Source organism: Canis lupus, chromosome 7 (assembly GCF_003254725.2).
Source record: "Canis lupus dingo isolate Sandy chromosome 7, ASM325472v2, whole genome shotgun sequence".
Taxonomy (NCBI): Eukaryota; Metazoa; Chordata; class Mammalia; order Carnivora; family Canidae; genus Canis; species Canis lupus.
In genome coordinates this window covers 60,608,391-60,634,182 of record NC_064249.1, presented here as the reverse complement: position 1 = coordinate 60,634,182, position 25,792 = coordinate 60,608,391, and the positions used below count along the sequence as shown (strand labels likewise).

Here is a 25,792-nt window from a genome sequence, read left to right as displayed (position 1 = left end):
CACTGGCTCAATGTCCAACCTCAATTTTATCATTTACCTCTGACTTTGGCTTATTGGAGGATGGGATACTCCTAATATAATGGTCTGTAAATTCTAAGCCAACAAACATAGTAAGTCAATTGTTACTTGTTCTGTAACTGCTATCTGACTGAGGTGGGTGAGCCATCATGAGACTCTCCACATCACAACAGTATTCCTCTACCCCAAGGTAGGTGCTTGCCAGGACGACTCGAGTAGTAAATTGGAATTGGACCAGCAATAGGGTCTTGAGGATTTTTGACTCCCAAAGGCTGGTGTTTTTCTATTGCACTATTCTGCATTCCCTCTCCTATTAAAATGCATGTTTCAGGTAAGAAGCGACGGGATTCATTTGAGCATTGAAATAACATTAGGCTTTCATGCTATACACTTTTGTGCCAGGTCTGGCACCATGAATTTTCCAGAGGGTTGATGTTAAAATCAGCATCAATTCATTTTCCTGCAAAATGCTGCAGTCACTTCTTCATGCCACAATCCAACATATCTAAGTCTTTCTTGATAAGGTTGGCATATATGCCACATTTTAGTTAGAATTGAAACATATCCCTAAGTGCACATCTAGGAGCGTGCATTCTCTCTAAAACCTGAGGATATCAGTTTACATCCTGAAGCAAGAGATTTAATGACTCCTATTTGAGCACATTTTTATTATTGGCCATAAAAGTAAATATCCTCCTTTTAAAGCCAGATACATGATCTCATTTGCTATTGTTCCAGGGCTAAATCTAGCAAGTGGATTATTAGTATAGCATGCAGGTTTCAAATTATAGTCAAAGTAGTCTCCACACAGGAAGTAAAAAATGCCCAGGCTTCTATAGTAATTGCTTAGAATAAAGGGACAGAATTCTAAATTACCAGAACACTTGTAAATGGAGAAAACATAAAAGAAATGGCCAACATTTTCAAGAAAGTGATTGGTGCATAGCAGGATCACACAATAAACTAAGTCCTGCTGCTATTTAACAATAAAACACAGAGCCCAGGCAATTTATCCTTTTAACCTGCATGCTTAGAAGTGGCTCCTAAAGTACTTTCCAGTGGTTAATTTCTTGCATTCCATTGAACCAAAGATGGCAAAGTATTTGAAAAAGGAGCAATTTCTTAATCTAGACTTGCTCTAAAGACAGACAATTTATTGAGCTATGCAATCATTTCTATTATCAAACGTGCTGTATGAAGTTCAGTCTCTCACTATTTTACCTAGCCCTTCAGAAACAAATACCTTGATCCCTGCATGACTAGAGTTGGCTGCTGACTGTGCTTTATATGAAGGCAAGCTAAGGAAAGCAATATACTTATTTTCCTAAATCATCAACTAAGTGCCATTACTCATACTCAAATCATAAGCTAAGCGCTCACACTTAGGATGTCTAACATTTTCTATGAAAAGAGTCTGCTACAGCTCACCAAGCCATCAGCATCAGAAAACAGTAACGGGTCACGGGAGAGGTGCGCTGGCTGGGTTTGCTGCAAACAAAGCGCTCAGAACAGTGCTCGGGGATTTTTCTCGCTCTACAGTGGATTTGACTGTCCCATATATGTTTGGCAAGAACACGCTCAGAGATGGAAGGGAGCTGTTCGATTATGTTAAAAGGCAACAGCAAAAAGTTACTTTGCTAAACGTCCTAGGATAGAGAATTAAACTCCAAGAGTCAACGCGAATACTTACTGAGCAGGATGATGATGCACAGGAGGATGGCAATAATGGCACCTGTGCCAAGCCCTGCGCCCACAATTCTATCCACATCTGTGCAGTCCCCGTTGGAGTCGCACTGGCAAACCTTCACACGAAGGATGGAAATATTTGATTTCGGGGGATTACCCGAATCTGTGATTATGATTGGAACTTCATAAATTCCAGCTTCAAGAAATTTTATCTTCAAATTAAGCTGAGCAAAATCGCCTATACCAAAAGGGAAAAAAAATACAGTAGATAGTTAATACATCATGCGATAAAAAAACACGCAACATCTTTCTAGATACATTTATGACTTCATGGTATATATCAAGGAGGACAACTGTGCTGCATTGTGAAGATTTTTTTTTAGCTGTAAAAGCGTTTAATATCTTATTTAATTTTAAGTAGCTTTTAAAATATATTTAATGAGAAGATTATAAAGGACCTAAAATTAACTTTTCATATCAGGCTTCAAAACCTCGCAGCTGCACATATAGCCAAATAATTAACCTGTTCTTACCATTAAGCCGAGTGATGGTCCAATTTCTCTTAATAGTCACTGGAGACAAAGGAAGATCAAAAGCAAATGGTCCAGCATTTGGATCGATGTCATAATCAAGTGCTGTGATGTTAATTGAATTGGGGTCTGGAGTTTCACAAGTCTCTGCCTCTTGAGGTAACACTTGAGGGGCATTGTCATTAATATCAAGTAAATAGATCTGCAGCGTTCCTGTTCCACTCATAGGGGGGATTCCTTAAAAGGAGACAAATCAGAAACCAAAGCTGAACAATTCTTTCCCACCAGTCTCAATTATGGTGGAATTCTCAAAGCTTCTAGCCTGCTTGCCCTTATCATTGCATAACCTTGGAAAAAATCTGGTCGCCATAGCATCTGGCAGACTTTCTCCAACAAGGCCGCTTCTTGCTTCCTCTTCTAAGATGACCCTGAGCCGCTGCTGTGGGTGTTCCCACCTGAGCTCTGTGATACCTGTCCCTGCAGGTGCGATTCTGCACCTTCCCTGCCCTTGCTGCCTATGACTCTGGGCCTTGTGCATACCCCGCTCCTCTAGCCACTGTGGGGAATACAAGAGAAGCAGAACATAGGACTCATGACCTTGTACACTCTACTCTTTTGATGGAGAACCAAGACGTATGCATGAAAGAGCGTGAGTATGCTTTTAAAGCTCAAACACAGCTATGAAACATTCAACCAGTCCACAGACAGGTAACACAGACCCACAGACTTCATCTTGGGAAGGAATTCCATGAAAAGAGAAATAGGATTTATTGATCAACCAACTACTTGCCTGACCAAGAATTAGGTTGCTCTATATACATTATTTCGTTGTAATCCTACAGACGTAGATTTAAACAGATGAGGAACCTAAGGCTCTGTTCATGGTCACAAACTCTTGTAAGTGGTGGAGTTGCTACTAACAATGGGTCTGTCTGACCCCAACCCATTCTCATTCCACCCTAAAAATGGTCTGTACTGGAATGCCTGGGTGGCTCAGTGGTTGAGCGTTTGCCTTCAGCTCAGGGCGTGATCCTGGGGTCCAGGGATCCAGTCCTGCATCAGGCTCCCCGCAGGGAGCCTGCTTCTCCCTCTGCCTATGTCTCTGCTTCTCTCTGTCTCTCTCATGAATAAATGGGTAAAATCTTTAAAAAAATCACTCTCTACTACTTTTTATGATAATTTGATCTGGTAATTTGGCCTCTGCTATATTATATATTTTTTTCATATTGTATTATTATATGCATATAATGACAGTTATTTTATTTAATGATATAATAGACATTATATAAATAGAATAGGATAGAAATATAAAAAATGTTAAAATAATAAATCTGAGAACCAGAGGTTTAAGTGACCTGCTCAATAACATGCAACTAGGAACATGCACACATATACCTGATGGGGAGGAGACAAAGAGAAATCTCTCTGGATCTGTCTGAGGAACACAGACAATTCTGAGAGCATGGAGAATAAAAGACGGGGGTGAGATGGCTGCGAACAATATTCTAAAAATGAGTATAGCACCAAGAGCTCTGTGATACTCCATAGTCTGAAGAACTTTCACACTCATTATCACATGTAATATTATTTGACTGTCATAACAACTTTAAAGAATAGGTAAGCCACAAAAACAACTTATCAATAATGAAACAAAGGCACAGAGAATATAAGAGCTTGCCCCACCGTTAAAGAGCAGAATGGGGGCTCCGCATCCAGCCCTGATTTAAAGTCAAGTGCATTTGCAAAGCATCACGGCTATACAAATGTAACCACTCACTTCTCTCTCATCTCAAACACCTTTTCAATTAGGAAAAAATACACCTTGGTGAATGACAAATCTGGTTGTAACTCACAACCAACATTCATACGTATAATTTTATAGCCCTTTAAATCTCAACCTAATGGTGCAAGATATATTGCTTTAAGTTCCACCATAGAGGAAAGCTACCACTTACACGCAGTGAGAATATAACACAGACACTAATGCTGTGCTTTGATGTGCAATGGCAGACGCTGCCCCTACTATGATTCTACTCTAAATATTTGAACAGTAGTTCTGACATTAGAAAGGATAAAAAATATTGCTTTGATCCAGTCATCATGTAAACTTATGATAGGTAGTTTTCTCACTGCTTCTTCTTAGGTAGGATTCAGAAAGGTCCACTGAAACTGTTCTTATCAAAAATGTCAACAGGCAAATCTTTTCAAACTGCTCATCTTGAGCACCACTTTGTAGCCTTCTGGTTTTATTAGATGCTAACGTTGATAGTCTAGCACTAAATGATGTTCAAATATGGTTGTGATTCAGATTTAAAACTATCAACACATAACAAATATTTATTTGAGTGTTAATATCAGGCACCATTTTAAAATCTTCTTGTGTACCAGCCACTTTGTCTTGCCCAGTACTCCATGAGTTAGGTACTGCTGCCATTTTCCCTATTTTTTTTAAAGATTTTATTTATGATAGATAGAGAAAGAGAGAGAGCGAGAAAGGCAGAGACACAGGCAGAGGGAGAAGCAGGCTTCATGCCGGGAGCCTGACGTGGGACTTGATCCCGGGACTCCAGGATCACGCCCTGGGCCAAAGGCAGGCGCCAAACCGCTGAGCCACCCAGGGATCCCATTTTCCCTATTTAAGAGAAGAAGGAAACAGGCATATTGAAAATCTCATTGCCAATCCCACAGTTAGAAAGTAGTAGAGCTGGAGTCCGGATCCAGGTGGTCAGGCACACCTTTAGACCTTGTACTCTTAAATGCATGTCATACTGAGGGCTGACAAAACAAAACAAATCCATAACTAGGTTTACAGAAGTCATTTTTGTCTTATAACTAAAAAGAACAAGGAGGAGGAGGAGGAGGAGAAGAAGAAGAAGGAGGAGGAGGAAGAGGAGGAGGAGGAAGAAAGAAAGAAAGAAAGAAAGAAAGAAAGAAAGAAAGAAAGAAAGAAAGAAAGAAGAAAGAAAGAAAGAAAGATGATGACGACAACAGCTATCTATTAATCTCAATCATTTAGAATCCTGAAGAGGCCCAGAAAAGAAAAAAAAGCTGCTAGACTCTATGTGCCCAAACTAACACACAAAAGCTTGTGTACTCACTTATCTCAGTTTATGATGAAATTAGGAGTTTCCAATCCATGGCAGACTAGAGGCAGAGAATTACTAAGAGAAAATAATGCTAGAGACAGACCAACTGATGTCAGCAAATAGACTGGTCATAGGAAATATAAAAAGATCACCTCAAAAACCAGTGTCTGGGCCACGGAGGCACAAGGCTAGACTCATCTTGCAGTAATGAGCTGTCAATGTGCAGGAGAGCAGAAGAACTATAGAGGTTTGTTGTCACAACAGGAGGCTATCATGGAGGTTGTATGGACATTGGGAACATTCATTACAGAAGACAGGGAATATGTGAGAACACCAGTGGAAATGGAAAATAGACATATGGGCCTTAGCTTAATAAAGGTCAGTTTTCTAGACAATTGAGTTTGGGAGAAAACCTCACTTCCCGATGATGCATTCGTGTTCAGGCTCTACTCTTTAATGACATACGCGGTAATACAATGACCATATTTGATTACGTACCATTGTCAGAAGCAAGGAAAGTAGCATTATATATGTTGTTTTTCACATTTGGTGATTCTCTGTCCAAAACGGCAATTGTTGTTATTTGCCCGTTCACAGGATCTATTTTTAGCCAATTGGCAGGATCAGATAATTTTGTGTATCTACAAAATGAAAGCATTAGTAAGTTTAAATTTTTGATATACTTAAAAACAAAGCATATTTTATAGGTTTAATTCTAAATGTCACCAGCTCACTAATTTGTGTTTTTTGTAGATGATGGTTGAAAATACAGAATAAACACAGAGAAGTATTTCCATGGCAGTTGTGGTGTGTTTTTGTTTTGTTTTGTTTTGGCGACAGTGGTTTAGAGAGGCACATAAAGGTTGCATATGAGCAGGCATTCAGGGAACATCAAATAGGAGTGTGAGGGGAAAGACTGGGCGTCCAGTCTCCCTGCTGTAGATTACTGACAGATACCTCTGTTTAAGTTCTTGCCTAGTTGAGTGGATAGCAATAATGTCGATAAAATAGTTCAACTATTCCTTCTCAGTAAATGGTAGCCCTAATATATAAGACTTAAGTGACATTATAAACAGAAGTTGAATCTTTTTTTTTATCATGGAACACACTCAAAACAACCAACTTATCATGGTGGAGATGAGATCATAATGAGGAGATCCCTATATACCTATTCCTACCACAACCTCCCACACTGGGCCAAACCTCAGAACTACACTCTCCAAAGAAAGTCCCACCATCCATATAAAGTATATTTGGATGCATCAGTAGGTTTACCAGCTTCAACTCCTTTTTATTCTGGATGGACGGTAAGCTTTTCAAGTTCAGATAACCAATATACAGATCGGAAAAAATATCCTATGTTTTGAAAGGAAAAAGGTTGTAGGAGTTCAATATGCCTATTAATTAGATATTTATCTATCTTGATATCAAGGTAGAGAGAAATGCATAAGATATGCAATTATGTGTTAGCAGCAGTTCTGAAAGAAGTTAAATAAAATATGAGCTAATTTAAAAAATTATCATCACCAGCAATGGATAATAGTCATATGGGGTATGCTCTGCCAACGGTCTACTCCCTCATCAGGAAGGATAAATTAGATTTTCTTGAGGTTGGAAATCTTTACAGATATATTTTATAAGTCCTATAACTACCATGCAGGTAAAAGGCAAAAATAATTAGCTCTTATATCTTGTTTTTGGCATGAGTTTTCTTTTTTTTCCTGATGTGTGGAGAAGAGATCAATGTTATTGCTTCTGAGAGTCCCCTATTTACTCGAAGTGAAAACTTTTGCAATGTTTGGTATCATAGCACTGGCTAAATTATTATGAAATATAAAAAGATAAAAGGAGGCAGAAGAAAAAGAGGCAGGGAACATTTTTTTTCTTCAAATAATACATGAGTGGGTCCATTCTTCTATTTCCTATCTAATATGCTCATTGATCTATTTACTGATAGAAAGCTTCATCAAGGAATTAAAAAGAATTCTGTAATGAGTAGTTTCAGTTCCAGTTCAAATTTCTCATTCAAATGGTAAATACATTTTGTGCACAGCATAAAACATAGAGTATATTTTTTTAAAGCTACACATGGCGTTTGATACCTAATATTTTGCTGCATATATCGATCTGGGTCCTGAGCAGTGAACGTTGTCAACATGGTCCCAGCATGAAGGCCTTCTTCTTGGCGAATGATCTTGGGATTTGGGGCAAAATAAGGGTTTTCATTCACATCAATGACTGTGACAGACACAGTTGCCGTTGACTGAGGAGGGTGCTGGATACCCTTGGCTAATGGCACTTGATTTTCAGCAGCAACCGTGAGGACAAACATCCTATTTGTTTCAAAGTCAATTGGCTGGGGAAAAAAAAAAAAGGAAACCATATGTTTTGTAGGAAATAAGTATATTTGCATTCTGCAGTTTATTCTTCTTTTCAACTCTATTTCCAAAACATTAATTTTTCATTCACTACACCATAGGTTCCTCTCAAATGTCTTGGAAGCATGCATTAGCATGGTCAATGATTGAAATATTTATCACAATTGAGCCTGTTTGTGTAAGATATTTGTGAATCTTGGGTATTTCAAAGATTTAGGTTCACAAAATAATGTATATTACTATTGCACTGATTGCATTCATTCAGCTACATCTAAAACTTGATTATTCTTAAAAACAGCATCGTTAACCAAAAATACTAAACAATCTGAGGTCAAGTGAGAACCTGAAAATGTCTAGATTATACTCTCAAACATTGGTATCAAGACCACTCCTCATGCAGGAGAACTTTGCACAAAGCTCCAACTTAAAAAATCCATTTTTTTCATAAAGCAAAAACTTAATTCTACTTAAAAGTATCATTCATAATTTGGAACACATTTTAATTACAGACATGTACACACACACTTATGAAAAATAAAAGCATTTGTAGGTGGAAGGGGCTTTTCTCTTGTTTTTGTTTTTCCCTTACAAATAGCAAACTAAAACTCTGGCTGTCTCCCAAAACAATTTTTTAAGTGTTCTACTGGTCTGTAAAAATCCCAAATCTGAGAACAACACTCTAGATAAAGGCAATGCACAAATAACCCATAATGTAAATATTAACTTCCACAGTTCCATTGGCTCCTACTGTCAAGAGAAAAGTTATCAGGAGCAAGTGATCAGACTGGACTTTCATCTCACCCTTGATTTCCCCTGATCACCCTCTAGTGGAGGTGCAGATAGACATCACTGTGCCATAAGAATTTGCAAAACAGAGCTTGGAGAGCTCTCATGCCATCATAGGTGGTGTCAGATGGATTAAGAGCGAAGCTAATGAGAAAGCCACATTGTTAGCACGAACAGCATCCAATTTTCTACCCTAGACCACTGCCTCAAAACCTTCAAACACCTACTTTTTTCTTCTCTCACTCTAAAACCACCAATTCAACTTCCCCATCTCAATTACTTTAAACAGGACAGTATAGAAGCCAGAAAGATAGAATTCTTTGACTAATTTCATTAGCTACATGAAAAGTCCATGACATAGCATTTATTTATGCTAAATGGCATGGGCAATTCTGTCCTTAAATGCATGTATTCATCCCTCAGAATGATGCTAAGACCTAGGTATTATTATTATCCTCCCTACTTTCTGCATGAGGAACCCGAGGCTCAGCGAGGTTCGGCAACTTGCCGAGTTCACACCACTACTGAAAGCAGAGCTGGGATTCGAACACAGATGGTCGGGGCCTGGGGTGTGCTTCTTGGTCACTTAGCTCTTTGTATGGAGAAATATCCAGCACACACCTCCTGGGGAAAATTCTCATTTTACTTACACAGATGTAAAATTCTAGGCAGCTGACATCCCAGAGCACCTTTCTATGCATGGCCCCATTTGGGTTCACTTAGAAATCAACCGTGCTGGGATGGGAAGCAAGGAATCAAATGTCTTCACTGGGGGCTCGAAGGAAGGTATGTTCATATTAAGGCACTTTACAATGATGATAGCTATGTATTTCTTACACGGGAAGTCAACATCCCCTTGCTTCCAGCACTCCGTGTTGCTTTTGCTTTGCTTTAGACGATTAAAGATTAGAACTAATTTCCTAAAAGCTTGAATATAGCATTTAAAAACAGGAGTATATATTCACAACGTTTTCAAACTGTAGGCCCTCCTCGTCTTTACTCATTCCATTTTACTTTTGTGATATTTTCTGGTTTGTGCTCTGAGTCAATATTCAAAAGTACCTTGAGGAGTAGCAGGTGTGGGGCATCCTTCCTAAAAGCCATCAACTGGTGATCAATACTTCAGGATGTGCTATATCAACAACACATCTCACTACACTGCCAGTTAACACTGTGGAGGACAGTCGTCTTCAGAATGTTAAAATTGTCCAGAATGATTTAAATACAATCGTATTTCAGGGACAATGTGAGAATATCTACGTTAGGCTCAATCTAGCCTCAAAGTAAACTATAAAAAAAAACAAAAATAAAAGCAAAAGCATAAAACAAATATGACTCCTCAAAATATATAGATTTAAAGATGTTTGAAAGAAAAGAAACTCTTAAGATTCAAAAGTGAACTATGGGCTAGGGAGCATGGTTAATGCAGAGTGCCTGTTGGAGAGATCGGAGGCCCAAGTGGCACTTACTTTGACTACGGTGACTAAGCCGTCATTGCTGTTTGGGTCCGTCTGAATGGCAAACCGCCCTGTAGGGTCCCCGCCGCTGATCCTGTACGCAGCATTCCAGGCCGGCGTGTGGGGCTGATCCTTGTCAGTCACAGTTAGATTAGCTACTATGACATCTACCCTGTTTTCAGGGACTTCGCCATAGAACTACAAGAAAAACAAACCTCAGTCAGAGGAGTGACGTGGATCGGTGAAGGACAGGGTGTCTTGAGGCCCACACAGCCCTGATTTTACTGCCCCATTAAATCTTTATTACCCACATTAAATGAGGAAATCAGTAATGCAGGTAATCACAGCATTTATGTTTAACTTTAAAAATACTATAACTTTTCTTAGCAGTCAAAATTTCTCCCAAATGATGTTACAGTTTCATTAATATTAAAATTAGTGTCCATTTGTGAGTATATGAGTGATTAATGTAGAGTTGGAGAAAAAGAACTCATCTGAGGGAGAGAATTCTCCTCAAGAGATAATATTTAAAAATGCTTCACAAAGTTGCATAAATCAGTCATGTAGTATCCATTCAATTTCATGCGCCTGAAAATATTTACAAATATTTTGTTTTAACAGCACAAAGTATTTTTAGGCCATTTCTTCCCGGTAGCATATTTTAACAACTTCATCAGTGGACTTGGAGACTAGGAGGAAACAAATGACTTAGGTGCCTCATTCAAAAATGAGAAAACCTCTGAGCGAGTAGCCAGTCTATAATTAGGTTAAGCAAGTTCCACCTCTATTTAGTGCATTTATTATTCATGACAAAACTTCTCAGTGATGGACCACAGACTGAAGTTCTGTGAGTGACAGTCTGTACTTACTGTCATGGCAGTAAACTCTGGAGGATTGTCATTGACGTCTGTCACCGTGATGACAGCCGTAGCGGTGTTTGAAAGGCCGTATGTAGGATTGCCTTCCATGTCTGTAGCTTGAATTATTAATGTATACTGTTGCACTTTCTAAAAAGACAAAAAGATAATGCCTTAGATGAAACCAATTCTTCAAGAAGATACAGCAGTTGTTTTGTAAATAGCTGTTTATTACACATAGGAAGCACGGCATCTTTCATTCCGATTAACATTCTTGAAATTTCCCAAGTGAAGCTGACTTTAACTTGAGAAGCACAGGTCTGGTTCCTGTCTAGGGAGATACGACTGTATATTTTCACCTCTACTTGCGGGAAAGATCGCATTTGCACATGTGTGAAATTCACAGAGAAGCTGAAACTTCCATCTGGTCTCAACCTTCTCCTTTCACCTGAACTTCACAACACTGCGATCAAGCATTCGAGTCACTCGGTTTGTGTTTACTTTCTCATCTGTTAGTTTCTACCCAGTTTAGAGAATATTAAAGACAATGAAAAATCCTGATAGAGTGTGTGTGTGTGTATATATATATATTTTTTCATATACATTATTTTACAGAGTATACTTTCTTCTAATATATTCTCATATATGGTCTCTCCATTATAACAGGGTTGATAGAGTATTTTCTTCTACTTCCCATTAGTACATATTATTCACAACTATATAGGAGAGATATATTCTTAAATTAAGTTAAAGCCTAATTAAAGGATTTATGTTTATGTCCTCAGTCATAACTAAGGAACACAGTGGCACTTAATAGTTGCATACTCAACAGATTGCCACTTTGGCCTAACACTCATTGTGCCCACATACCTATGAGGGACATAGCTACATCTGCATGTAGACAGTTATTACCAAATAGGTACCACTGCTTTTAAATTGCAAATTGAAGTTTTTAAAAAAAATTTATTTATTTGAGAGAGAAAGGGGGGGCAGAAGGGGAGGAGAGGAAGAGGGAGAGGATCTCAAGCAGACTAAGCCAAGCATGGAGCTTGATGCAGGGGCTTGATCTCATGATCCTGAGATCACGACCTGAGCCAAAACCAAGAGTCGAATACCCAACGGACTGAGACACTTAGGCACCTCATTCAAATTGAATTTTTAAAAGGGGAGCCAAATTAAGTTGCACTGTATCTAAGAGAGTATCTTGAGACTGTCTGCAAAGTCTATAGCACTTGCTGACAAATACACTTTATATGAGGATAACCTAACCAAAGTGATTTTCTAAAGTCATTTGAAATCTCTGTGGAAATTGGCACAGATAAAAAATATAGATCTTCTTTATAAATGTTAAAACATTCTGAACAACAAAACTCACTTCTTCATACAAAAATAAACTGTCACTGCAAAGTACAGTTTTCCCTGATTCTAAATATAGCTAACATTATGAATGGCCATTCTGAAGGGATTTCTGGAGCTTGGCTAGAACAGACACAAACTGTAGCTTTTGATTTAGTTGTTAGTGGGAAGGGCAAGGGAGAAGAAACGGGTAGGAGAACAAGCCAAACCCACACATTTGATTTTAAGTCTCTGTCCACCCAAATGCCAAACTCAAGCAATTATTTATCTGTCTTCCTAAAAAAGAAAGTATCACACCTATTAGAGTCTAAAAAAAAAAAAAAAAAGAAAGAAAGAAACAAAGGGAATAGTGCTATCGAGCCATTTAAATATTTCTTAACCCATAACACCTCACCATAATGCTTACGTAGGCTAAAATATTTCTCAATGATTTCCTTTCCCAATCAAGTGTCATTTCAGCTTAATGTTCTCATGGCTAGTGAGAGAATTTTTTAGGGCACTCAGTTCAGCTTCCCAGCTGAAGATCATGAAAATAAAATTTTGTTATGACTTTGAAATGCCATTTCTGTTAGCTATTTGCAGAAGCAGATGAATATTTTCAAAATAAAGGAAGAGGGTTTTTTGTTGTTATTGTTAAGAAAGATAAACTCACACAGATATTGTATGGAAATATAACTCTTTGTTAATGTCTGTTTTTTAAATTATAATGTCTACTTTAAAATTATAGAAGTATAATATATACAATTTTCCATTGAGCTGAAATCTTGGATCAGTAGCTAATATGTGAAATTTCCTACTGCTTCGAGTTAGTCTTAGAATCTTTAGGTTACAAAAGAACACTGTTATTTCTAAAATATAATGTCTCTTCAAATTAAAAAAAAACAATGCCGACCTGGTAAATAATGTAATCTCCACTTTCAAATGCTTGGTTGGTAAAATGTTCTTACATTTAGTAAGGAAGACATGCCAGTCTGTTTTAGACTACCAAACTATTTAGGGCTTCTTGCCTAATTTAGTCCCTGGGCATCTGGTTCTGAATGACTGACATTTAGATTCCATAGGAATTTGACTTCCCATCCTTAGTTGCATATCTGATCAAGAGGACTTTGCTTTAAAAAAAAAAATGTTTTCTTCCTATTCTAGGTGGGTAAAATCTCAACTCTTCTGTTTGCTACCAATCCTTCCTTCCTTGTGACTCGCTACGTATCATCTTTCACCCACTTAACCCTACACCTTGAGCTTTTTGTATTTACTTTCAAATGCCTTTTGTGATCCTACACCACTGCATTTCGTATTTCCCTCATGCTAGAATGCTGGTTCTCAACTGAGGTAATTTTGCAACCCTCCCCCCCCCCCCCCCCCCCCCCCCGCCCCGCCACCCGACTTCTGGCCATTCTGGGGACTTTTTTGGTTGTCCCAATTGGGGGTTGTTGCTACTGACACCTAACAGATGGCCATAGAGGTCAGAGTGGCTGCTAAATCCCTATGATACACAAGACATGCCCTCACAAAAAAATTTATCCAAGGTTGTGAAACTCAGCTCCAAGATCCTTTCCTTCATCCTGAGGCTAGCAAACATATGTAACTGTAAAACCGCCTCAGAGATGACTTCAGAGAGGATTTCCTTTCCTGGAGCAGAGCTGCTGGACGGTCCAGGATACACCTCTACTACTGTTTCTAGTTTATATGGCTGTTTTCAATCCATAGGTCTGTCCTCCTGCTTATGTACACATGTACACATGCCCCTCCTCAGGACCCTGTTTTGTCAATGTTTGTGCCACATGTATACAGCCTAATGCCTGACAGGGAGGATACAAGTGATGAATGCTTTTGACTTGGTGGCTGGATGGGTTAAATGGATAAAAAATCCTGGGCCTTACCTTACATTATAAAAATCATTCCAGGTTTGGGAAAAACCATCTTATTTACCTGGTGGCTCTTATTTATTCATTGGATTGACACTGGGAGTATAAACTACTAGCTCAATTTCCCAAACTACAGTGATTCATACACCATCTTCTCAATGCTGCCATATCCTCATATTTCTATACCATGACTCACTTAACATTTATCTTGACATTCACTCCCTTTTAAAAAACTTAATTCATTGTAAAAGTGCCATAAATGGAAAAACAGCATCACCTGCCATAAATATAACTGTAAAAATAAACACAATATAATCCTTGTACCCAGGCAGTCTCTACTTGATGGAGCAGCATCTGAAGACTTGGGATCTCCAGTTTTCTCTAGAGGTTTCCCTACATGTACCCATTAAAATCATCATACCTGTGCACCACCCTTTTGAAACACTGAACTAAAGTGATATGAGTGAACGAAGAACTGAGAGCATTCAGTCATTCTCTCAGTTTGGCACACATTAATGAATGTCTACTATATGTCAGGCAATGTAAGTATTTCCTTGGATAAAATAATGAGTGACCCCAGAGATGGTCTTGATATCCTTAAGTGATGGAGGCAAATATTACTGGTTCACAGGAGCAATGTACAAAGCATCTGTAGTAAGAGTCAGAAGGAGTGATATGCAGGAACCTCAGTAGGAGCATCCAAACCAGTCCTGAAAGTCTGGAGGGAGGAATGAATGCAAGAGACATTTTGGAGGTAAAATGAGCGGAACTTGATAACTAAATTTATCACTGGATGGATGGCAGTGCATGGTAAAGGCAAGGAGACTGTCATCTTGGGAGACTGGGGAGGTGGCACTGGTCACATGAAATAGGAAACTGATCAGGAATCACGATTAAGGGAGATGATAGATTGCTTTTGGGTGTATTGGGTTAGGGGATGGACAATTAAGCAGTAATGTCATGAGAATTTAGAAGATTAGTACAGGTTTGTGACCCTGTTCAAATTCTTACATGCTAAGCCCCAGTTCCTTTGCCTGTGAAATCTAGCTTCTATGGCTGGAGTCCGAAATATTTTTTGAATGCTTACTTAATACTGCCATTATTCTAAGTACCTCGTTTTTTGAGATTGAGCACTAACTCTGTGCCAGGCACACTGCCTACCACTATATATTATCTTACTCAGTCCTCACAATAATTCTATAAGGAAGTTAGATTATTTTTAACCCTCATGTTCTAGATAAGGCAACCAAGCCTTAGGGAGGCAAGGAAGCTTGCCACCGACACCCAGCCAGAAGAAGCAGAGACAAGATTTAAACCCAGGTCTCTCAGAGTCCAGAGTCTGTACTGTTAATTGTCCCACTGTATTAGTGGTCACCTAGAGAGTGAGAAAAGATGCATAAGGGTGCATCCTGAGTGGGGTAGGCAGGCAGAAAGCCAAATACCAAGATGAGGAAGGAGGGGGAGCTGAGCATGAGTGTGGGCTGTCCTTCGAGGAGTACGGTGTTGAAAAAGAGAAAAATCATGTAAGGTGAACATTTCTTCAGGGTTCCTATTCAGGGTAAAAAGGAGCACATCAGCCTCACCAAATATTGAGATCACGAAAAAAAGGCAGCTATAATGTCTATGTAACACAGTCTTTGCCCCCATCTCAGGGATTGCAGAGGCCACTAGAGGTGCCCAGGGAGGGGTTGAGGACTAGCTCTCAGAGACTGAAGATCACCCTGCTCTACAGAGATGGGAAAGGAAACAGAAGATTTGTACAAGGAATTGCTTGTAGTTGTTGTATGAGTGCTGGACATCGTTTGCTCCTCAACAGGAGGCAAGGAATCCCAGGAGGTCAGACCAAAGAAGGCTTTGGGATGAATATCATAGAGGGTTTGGAGTGCCATGTTGAAGAGCTCTGACCTCATCCGATGGGTCCCGGAGAGTCACTCTGCCATAGGGGAGACTCAACATGTTTATGGATCATAAAGATACTTGTGGGGTTTTAGAAGGGTTTTAGAAGAGAAGGGAAGACCAACACAGTGGAACATAGGAGAACATGGAGCTAGGAGCATAACTGAAAGGATCACTAGGCTTGGAAAACAGGAAGTATAATTCTCTCTTTGCCATGAGAAAATGATGCCAAGGAGCCAAAGTGATAGGGCTCACACAGTAGATGCTGAGGCTGGATTTATTTGATGGCGAGAGGGGTGGGGGTGGAGGGATGGGGAACAATAGCTAATATTTATGGGGCACAATGCTGAATGCTCTATACCTTGTATAACATAACCCCTACAACCATCCCATGAGGGAGGCAATATTTTTATCCCCATTAACAGATGTGGGAACAAAGGTTTCAGGTTTATACACTGAAGGTCAAATAGCCCATCAGAGGGAGTCCCAGGATCAACACCTGCTGAACCAAAGGGTGAGTCATCAGTAGTCTTATCCGGAAAGGGCTGGATATGGACATAAAGAGAAAAGAGTGTAAAGAAGAAAGTGCCAGGAATAGGTGCCGCCAAGGAATACAACAAGAAGTTGGATGGAGATAAAACACTGAAGCCTGGCATATCTGGTAAGTACCGCTCACTTTAGGCTTGGAAAACCTGAAGAACTCATATTTTTCTAAACCTACAGATTAAGCAAAATCAAAAACTGAATCTCAGTAAGCATTTCAATGATTAGGTGTTCAATCAATTGTAGGTGTCATATATCCTGGGAGAACGACAACTGAAACTACTTTTGACAGAAAGAAAACGGTGAATTCTAATAGAAATAAAAGAACCTCAGACCTGCATGAGGCCTGAAAAAGTCAGAGTCATTTATCCCTGGCCTCAGGCAGAATTACCATAAACCATCCAAGATAGATACATTTTTTTTCCATTAAATGACTTTCAGAAAAGGAAGGTTTTTCCATAATTTTCCCTACTAACTCATTGTTGTATTTAATAATTTCACTGTCAAGAAGCTATTGCTCACACATGATTCTATCATTTCTAATCCATTTCCACATTCATTTCATTGGGGTTGGGGCACAGCAGCTTTGGTCCACTGCAAAATAAACTTAACCTTGATTAAGGTATGACTTCAGGCTTTCATTCTCTAAACTAAATGCAGTCGCTCTAGTTTTTAAACATGGCCGGTCTGCTTTCATAAAACTATCTTTAATTCTCGATGCATTCCTCTTTCTTGTCATAAAACAGCCAGACTCACTGCTGTAAGAACACTGCTGTGTGCCAACAAGATGAAGCCCTATTTCTGTATCTCACAACAAGTGTGTGAATGAAAGAGAAATATTCATATTGGGGGATGAGCTATATACCTACCCAGTATGTGAGCAACCTGGAACTCAAGAGAGAATATTAAAAAATACCACCTATTCTCAAAAAAAATATGCACACATGCTGAGCTTACTGGCATTTAAGAACTTCACTTCATACAGTAGTGGAAGAGGTGAAAAGATATACATATCCCTTTACTGAACTAAAGGTACTATTGCAAACATTAAATTTCAACTATCTTCCAATTCCTGGAAAAAAAAAAAATCGGTGACACCCAGAAGTTAACAGGTAGGATGTAATAGGCATACATCTAACTCCTAAGTAAGGCTCTCTGCTCAGGTCAGTTGTGAATAAAGTAATTTTGATTTGTTCATAGTACTTTATTAAAGTGCTTCTAGCACTATTTGCATATATAATTAATTGCAATAGTAATGTTTTCTTCGATCCAACTCAAGTGAATGCTACTAAGGAAAATAAAGCATCATTAAAACCAAGTCTTAAAATCCTTGTCAATAATATTTATTACGGTAGGTATAATGTTTCCTTTTGACATACATAATCTGAGGTCTCATTACTATAAAGGCTGACTCAGTCAGAAATCTACAAAACACAAATGTCTATGAGTTAGCACTTTGACAATTCACTCACACAATGATTACTGATGGTCAATAATGACCTTAAGAATCTCTTAAGAAAATGGAAGAAACTGGTCAGAATAGACTAGAGAAAGGCTGTAAAGGATTCATGAAGGCAGAGTTTTCAGGAAAGACTGTAAGTGGGGCTTAAATTGAAACATGAAAGAATGGAAGGTTTAAGATCAAGAAAAAGTGGCAAGGCATTCCTGGTAGAAGGAATCACATGAATAAAACACAGAGGTGGGTAAGAGGACTGTGGGTGAGGTCTGTTACAGTGAGATGAGCATTTGGAATTACCCGAAACACCCATCCCCTCTCAGACTGTGACCCTACATGGTATTTCAATGCTGTCAACATTTTATGCCTTTTCAACAAAAATTATGCCAGAAGTCTGTTTTTCTCCATTTATACCTATAAGGCTTGTCAGTAGAACTAATGCCACTGCTGGTCTTCAAACTTGTTAAGTAAATTAATCTTAGAGTTAAGGGTTAACTTCTAACTAAGAGGATAAACTCCTTTTACTAAACCAGGCTATCCAGAGAGGCTACAAAATACCTCAGCATGCACGTTATTTGTAGTCTATTAAAAATAGGACTGATGGGGTGCCTGGGTGGTGCAGTCAGTTGAGCATTCAACTCTTGGTTTTGGCTCAGGTCATGATCTCAGGGTCGTGGGATGGACGAAGCTTGAAGCAGAATCTGCTTCAGGCTCTCTCTCCCTCTGCCCCTACCCACCCTCACCCTAAAAATCAACAAGTAAATATTAATTTGGGCATGGTTTTTAATTTAATTCCTCATAAAAACCTCTGAATGTAAGGGAAAACTGAGAAAATGCCAAGAATTTAAAAAATTAGATACCAGATGTATCTAATTAACTTAGTCAATTACACACTAAATATTACATGGACCAGCAATGATTTATCCAGTATGCACACATCATTTAACCAATCTGAAGTTTGGTAGAAAAAAGTACAATGAGATTTCTTTAAAAAATGGACATTGAATAATACTGCCGATGTATTATTACCCGGAGATAAACTGCATGTGATACCTTGTACCTTTAAGATTAAAAACAAATTCAAGTAGTTTTTGGTTGGCTTACTTCTCTATCAAGTCCAGCTGCCACTGTGATAATATCACCAGTCTCATTGTTGATTGTAAACATGTTGGGCGAAGGGGTGCTTGGAGCCTGGGACAGGATTCTGTACCTCAACATCCCGTTTAGGGCGTTTGGATCATCAGCATCAATAGCAGTGACCGTCATCACGTATGTTCCTAGACACAGTACACATGAAAAATGAATGGGTCACCCTGCACTTCAGGGTCTCCTCAATATACCTAAAAGGTATATTTGCCTTTCTGATCAATCTTAATTTCAAAACAAACATGTAGTCATTTAGATTTAATTAAAATACTACTGATAAGAATAGTACTCACTTTAAAAAATATAAAATATGGTTTAGATACTTGAAAGGAAAATTATTAAAAATGTATACATCTGTAAAGAGTCATTTTTTCTATGACTTAAAAGATGAGTTCACTCTGCAACTCTAAGAAACGATCACTTCAGACCTTTATATATATAAAATGCAAATAATAATATAGATGCCATAAGCAACATATTCTATGGCCACTGATACTTTCGCCTTGCCATATTTTCCTTTGTTATACAACAATATCGAAAATGACATGCTGAGCATGATTCTCCTCAATGCCTAAGTCACTTTCTGAAAGTAAGCTGTGTGCATAACGATGCACACTCCATTTACTCAGGTCATAAAGAATCACTCCATGCATTACTGTTTTGGTACATTGAATAGAGGTTTGGCATTGTGGTTCATTATTTCCTAGGAGATTACAAGAGCCTTGTAACAAACTCAGGGACTTCCAATTTATTAGATTTTTTGGAAAGGAAATCTACAAAGCATTAGAATCAAATAGTTCAAACTAGCTACACAAACTGTGCAATTTAGAAGTAGAGAGAAAAGTAGTTACTATTTAGAAAGGTTTGTTCTGTGGGATATTTGTAAGAACTAGAATATAAAATTTTCCATCTCTAACTTACCTTCTTCATGAGTGCTCTAAGCTCAGCTCTACTTTAGAACCTCTCCATACTACGATTTTGCCCCAGAATTCACGAAGGCTTGATCACACTGAATATATTCAAATCTCTTTTCAGAGTTTGTCCCTTTAAGCAAGACACTTTTGATTATATGCCCACTCTACAACCCATATCATTTTTTCAAAAAACTTCATTGTGTATTTGCTTGTTCCTTGGCTTTTTTCTCTCCTACTGGAATGTAAACTCCATAGGGCAGGAACTAGCATATCACTGCTATACCAACAGTGTCAGAACAGTGCCTGGCACACAGCATAACTCCGTAAATGTTTGCTGAATGAACAAATGAATGGTTAAAACAAAAAATATATTCCAGAATATTAAATCAAAATATTGATTACAATGCAGTTTAACTCAATCTTACAGAACAACTACAGGAAATATATGCATGGTATGTCTTTAGTTCTTATGAACATTGAGTCTTTTATTTATGGGAGGCTTTAAAGGAAATTCACGATCAAATGCATAATAAGTACATCTCTAATGGTTTATTTTCGACAATTTTTGTGAAGCAGTACTTTTAATAAAGTTAGAAACAACAGAGGAGCAAATAAAATATTTTTTTAAAAACAACAAAAAATTCCCCATATAAAAAATTCTTTATCTTTAAAATATGTTCATAAGACTTATGTTTTAGTAGGGATATGTTTAATACTCTTTGACTTTTTTGTATTTTAAAATACCAAAGAAAGCTACTCTGGAATGTGACTCCGCAGGAGCCATCCATGGATGAACTTCCAGCACAGCCCTGCCCTCCCTACTCCAGCTCCACTGGAGCTCACCCCTACCCCTAACTTCCTTTCTGAGGATAGAGACAAGCACATGTAGACCAAAAAAAAGTACCAATTTAAGGCATATGCAGTGCATCTATAAATTGGCATATGCATAAAGGAGCTACAGGTATAAACTGGTATAGGAGACAAAGGTAATATGTAACACTATTTTAAATGTCGAGGCTCTTAAATATAAACTAATAATAATAATAATAATAATAATAATAATATAGCTAATTACATTAATAATAATAATAATAATATAGCTAATTACACCTCTCTAAACACCAAATTATCTCAGGAAGACTGGTGAAACACTCTCTTGTTTCCCCATCTCTCTACCAACTAGTTTTCTTGTCCACTAGTTTTTCAAACTAAATTGGCCTTCCTAGCCTTGCTCTTCTAAAGTCTACTGAGCTTTCAGTACAAGAGTCTAAAATCTTAGTCAAACATCAGTCAGTGCATAATGGTGAGAGGCTTTGGCAACTCCTGTTTCCAGCCTAGGACACTTGCCATGACACAAGTTTGGGAGTGCGGGCTGCAGAAGACATCTGGGTCATCCCGAAGTAAATATCCAGTGTGACTACTGCTGTCTCCAAGCCCCCTCTCTGCTTTTGGCTTTCTTCACTGCCTGACCCCAGGAACACCAAGTACCTTTCAGACTCTCTAACTGAGGTTTACTTGCTGCTTGAGCTAATAGGCTACAATCTGGACTGTATGAACAGAAAGCCCCTGGTCTTCTGGTGCTCACTTTTTGCCACTCGGATTTATCAAACAAAGTAACATGGAAGGACCCCATAGATCCTATAATATAGAATCAGATACCGTAGTGTATATTTTTTCAAAATGAGGAAGTGATATTTTTCTCTTTTCTCTCTTCCGTCGTTTTCTTTCCCCTCTTCCCTTCTTTTTTCTCTAAAATCATTTCGCATGAAAGCAAATGACACGAAGAAGCTCACATGATTTCCTTTTCTCTTGTTTATAACTGGTACTGAATTATAACATGTTTCCTCAATCTCTGAACTATTATGTTCAAACTTACCGGGCTTTGACCCCTCAGGAACTGTCCCGTTCCAAACCTGGTGTAAGAACTCTGGTCTGTTATCGTTCATATCAATAACATTGATGACAATGTCTATAGGGTTCTCCACTTGATTTCCATTAATATCCACAGCATGTGCCCTCAACTGCAAAAGTAATTAGAAAACAAAACTATTTAAAAGATTTATGTCTCAAGTGAGAAGATAAAATATACAATCACCATGCTATGAACAGAGAAACAGTAAAAGCTACTCTTCATCAAAATTTAAGTTAGCCAGGGGGTGCCTGGTGGCTCAGTCTGTTCAGCAGCTGACTCTTGATTTCGGCTCAGGCCATGATCTCAAGGTCCTGGGCTCAAGCCCCTTGTCAGGCTCTCCACTGAGCATGGAGTCTTCTTCAGATTCTCTCTCTCCTTCTGCCCCTCACCTCCCCCTCACCAAAATGAATAAATAAAGTCTTTAAAAAAATTTTAAGTGAGCCAAACTTCATGTGATTAGGATAGATACAGTAGTAGTAAGAAGCCAATGTTTACTATCTGCTAGGCATTATGCTCAGAGATTTATGGATTTTAACTCATTTGATCCTTATACAAAAGAATGAGGCAGAAATGATAAAAGCACTTGAAGGCAAAGACATTGAGGTTCAGAAAAGCTAAGTAACTTTGCTGTCTCTTGACAGAGCCCATACCTAAAGCCAGTTCTGTCCGGTTCCCAAATCCTTTTGTGAAATCCATACATAGGAATTATGGTAATTAAAAATGTTCTGGCACAGAATAATTGTAGAGATTAAGAGAAAAGAAGAGAACATAGAACTAAGTGTGCATAGGGAATTTGGACACTAGGTGGTTTTTTTTTGTTTGTTTTAAATCGTAAAAGTCACTCATAAATATTGAAAGTGTGTGAATATATGACAGTTGTTCCTCTTCCAAGCTTGAGTTCTCAGTTTCATAGGTATTCTAAAAAAATTTATTATTTTTTTCTTTTTAAATAAATATGTCACTCAGCTATTCTTCGCAGAGTATCGTCAAAACTCTTTTAATCCAGCGCATAGAGATCCATTACATTCTTTTCAATAGCTGGGTAGTGTTCCGCTGAATTGCTTCTTTTTAATGGGAATGCTTCTGTGGTTTTCCAGTTAAATATGATGCTGGCTGTTGGTTTCTCTTGGATATGCTTCATCAAGTTAAAGAAGCATCACCATATCATCCCCTCTTTTTGAATTTAGACGTTATTTAACACATGAAATGATTTAAATTTTATGATTGCCTTTCAACAGCTATAAACCAATCCTTTATTCCTTCACTTATTTAATATATTATGTATTAATAGATTCTTAATACTGAAACATCCTTGCAATTCTATAATTGATTTTATATTTTATGAGCATCACTCTTTTAAGTGCTGGCAGTAAGAGTTTACCCAAAAATTGACCTGAAGATATTTATTTCCTGGTTTTAGCCACAGGAGTTTAGATAATGAGAATTCATACAAAGAAGAATTATTTAGAAAATTTGTATTGATATTTATATTCATAAATTCGAGACCAGTCTAATTAGACACTGGTCTATCATGTGCTATCTTTATCGAATTCCCCTATCAATGAAATTTTGTTTTTATGAAAGGTTTGAAAGTTTTACTTCTCTCTTTATGCTTTAGAACAATATAAAAAGCATTGGCATTACATGTTTCTGAAGGATTAAAAAAAAAAACCTGGTGGATGAAATGATCAAGCCTTTGGAAGAAAGGAGTGTTGAATAGTACTCAAGAGAGAAAATAGTTTTATTTATTTTTTTATTTTTATACCCAACGTAGGGCTTGAACTCATGACCCTGAAATCAAAGCTGGATGCTCTACAGACTGAGCCAGCTAGGTACCACCTCCCTTTTTTTTAGAATAACTTTTTTTTTTTTTTTACTATACCCTAGAATAGGGCTTTCTTTCATTTTTTTTTAACATTTTTTTTTTATTTATTCATGAGAGACAGAGAGAGGCAGAGACACAGGCAGAGGGAGAAGCAGGCTCCATGGAGAGAGCCTGATGTGGGACTCGAACCTGGGTCTCCAGGATCACGCCCTGGGCCGAAGGCAGGCACTAAACTGCTGAGCCACCCAGGGATCCCCTAGAATAATTTTCATTTTATTTTTTTAAGCTCTAGTATGGGGCTTGAACTCAAAACCATGAGATCAAGAGTCACATGCTCCACCCAGTGAGTCAGCCAGGCACCCCTTGAAAATGCTTATTCATCTGTTTAGTTCTACAGGAGTCTTGCTCTACAACATACCAATATTTTAACAATTTTCAAAACTTTAATAATTTAAAACGTTTTTACAAGTGCAAAAATTCAACAAATATGTTATTGTGCAAAATAAGAGTCTAAAAACAAACACATGCACGTGGAATAAAAAGTCTTGAATGAATAAGTATAGATGATAAACCACTGGGAATACTGATTCAATACATGGGACAAATGGCTATCTACAAAGGAAAAACAAAGTGTGTCTATATACCTCTCTCACTTTAGTAAAACAAACTCCACAGAGGTTAAAAATATAGATGCAAATAGATAAATACAACAGATAAAATTGGAGAGATTAGCATCTTGGAGTAGAGATGGCCTTTATAACTATCTCTAAAACCAGACTGTATAAAACTGAAAAAAATAATTTTACAATGCAAGAACTATAGGGTAAAAATTATTAACAAAGTTTAAAAACAAGAAAAAGAGGAAAATATGTGACAAATTAAATATTAACATCCCTAACAGATAAGAGGTTCTTAACAGTGAGAACAAAAGGTAAACAAGCCAAAAGAAATTTCAACAGAAGGAGGGACACCTGGGCAGCTCAATAGGTTAAGCATCCAACTCTTGATTACAGTTCACATCATGATCTGAGGGTCCTGAGACAGAGCCCTGTGTTGAGCTCCCCTCTGAGCAGGAATCTGCTTGGGATTCTCTCTCTCCCTCTCCCATCCTCCAACCTCTAAAAAAACCCAAAATTCAACAGAGAACAGGAATAGGGAATTTACTTTGATTAGATATTCAACTTAGGCAATGAAAGCATTATCATTTCTTTGCAAATAATAGTGAAATAAATAAATAATACTTGGAATCGATAATGGTATGGAGAAAGTTTATCTCCTATACAATGAACAGGTAGTTTAACATAATACAACCATTCTAGAGAACAATTTCACTATATTTATCAAAATATTTCCAATTTTAGGACTTTATTCAAAGAGTATAAAATGGGCAAATGTACAGAAAAAAATGTTCACTGCCACATTATAGTTGCAAAATAAAACAAAAAAAACTAAATTACCCAAGTATCTACCCAAAGTAATTATTTAAAATTACACTACATTCATTCAACAAAATAATTTAAAGCAATCAAAAATGATAATATAAATAAATAATTACTGACATGGAAAGATACTAAATCTTGTGATTGCAAAAGTGACAAAAGTTGGTTTCAGGGAATGATGCCAACTTCAAAAAAATACATTTATGAATTTATGCAAAGAAAAACATCTTATAGCATATCACCAAAGTGTTAAAAAAAAAAAAGAGAAAGAAACAAGTTGGTTTTATGTACTGAGATTACAAATAATTGTTACTTTCTTATTGGCACTGTATTATTTTTTAAGTTTTCATAATGCACACATATTGTTTAAAAATGATAATTTTCTTACAAGTTTTAGTTATTCATGCAGAAATTGGAGAAGTAATAAAGACCAACTTAGATTTCTATATTAAATTCATGAAAAAATTGTTGAAATCTTGTCCCAGGAAACATGCAAGCATAGCTTTAAGAAAAAAAAAAAAGAAAGAAAAAAGGAAAACACCTCCTGGAATTTGATTAATATTAGGCAATTCTTGAGTCTTAAAACACTCACTATAATTAATATTTTTAAATTGGAAAAATCAGTTTCAAATATATATGTAT

General features: G+C 37.6%; 1 protein-coding gene across 1 annotated transcript in view; it reads right to left on the bottom strand.

Annotated features, from left to right (window-relative positions):
- The window catches only part of CDH2 (cadherin 2), a 213,886-nt gene that overhangs the window by 32,331 nt on the left and 155,763 nt on the right, over positions 1-25,792 (bottom strand). The window contains exons 6-13 of the mRNA XM_025429252.3: positions 21,851-21,995; positions 19,019-19,191; positions 10,811-10,948; positions 9,954-10,139; positions 7,423-7,676; positions 5,819-5,961; positions 2,238-2,471; positions 1,709-1,942 (exon numbers count right to left, since the gene is read on the bottom strand). Coding sequence (XP_025285037.1) covers positions 1,709-1,942; positions 2,238-2,471; positions 5,819-5,961; positions 7,423-7,676; positions 9,954-10,139; positions 10,811-10,948; positions 19,019-19,191; positions 21,851-21,995 — 1,507 coding nt within the window. The remainder of the gene's footprint in view (positions 1-1,708; positions 1,943-2,237; positions 2,472-5,818; positions 5,962-7,422; positions 7,677-9,953; positions 10,140-10,810; positions 10,949-19,018; positions 19,192-21,850; positions 21,996-25,792) is intronic.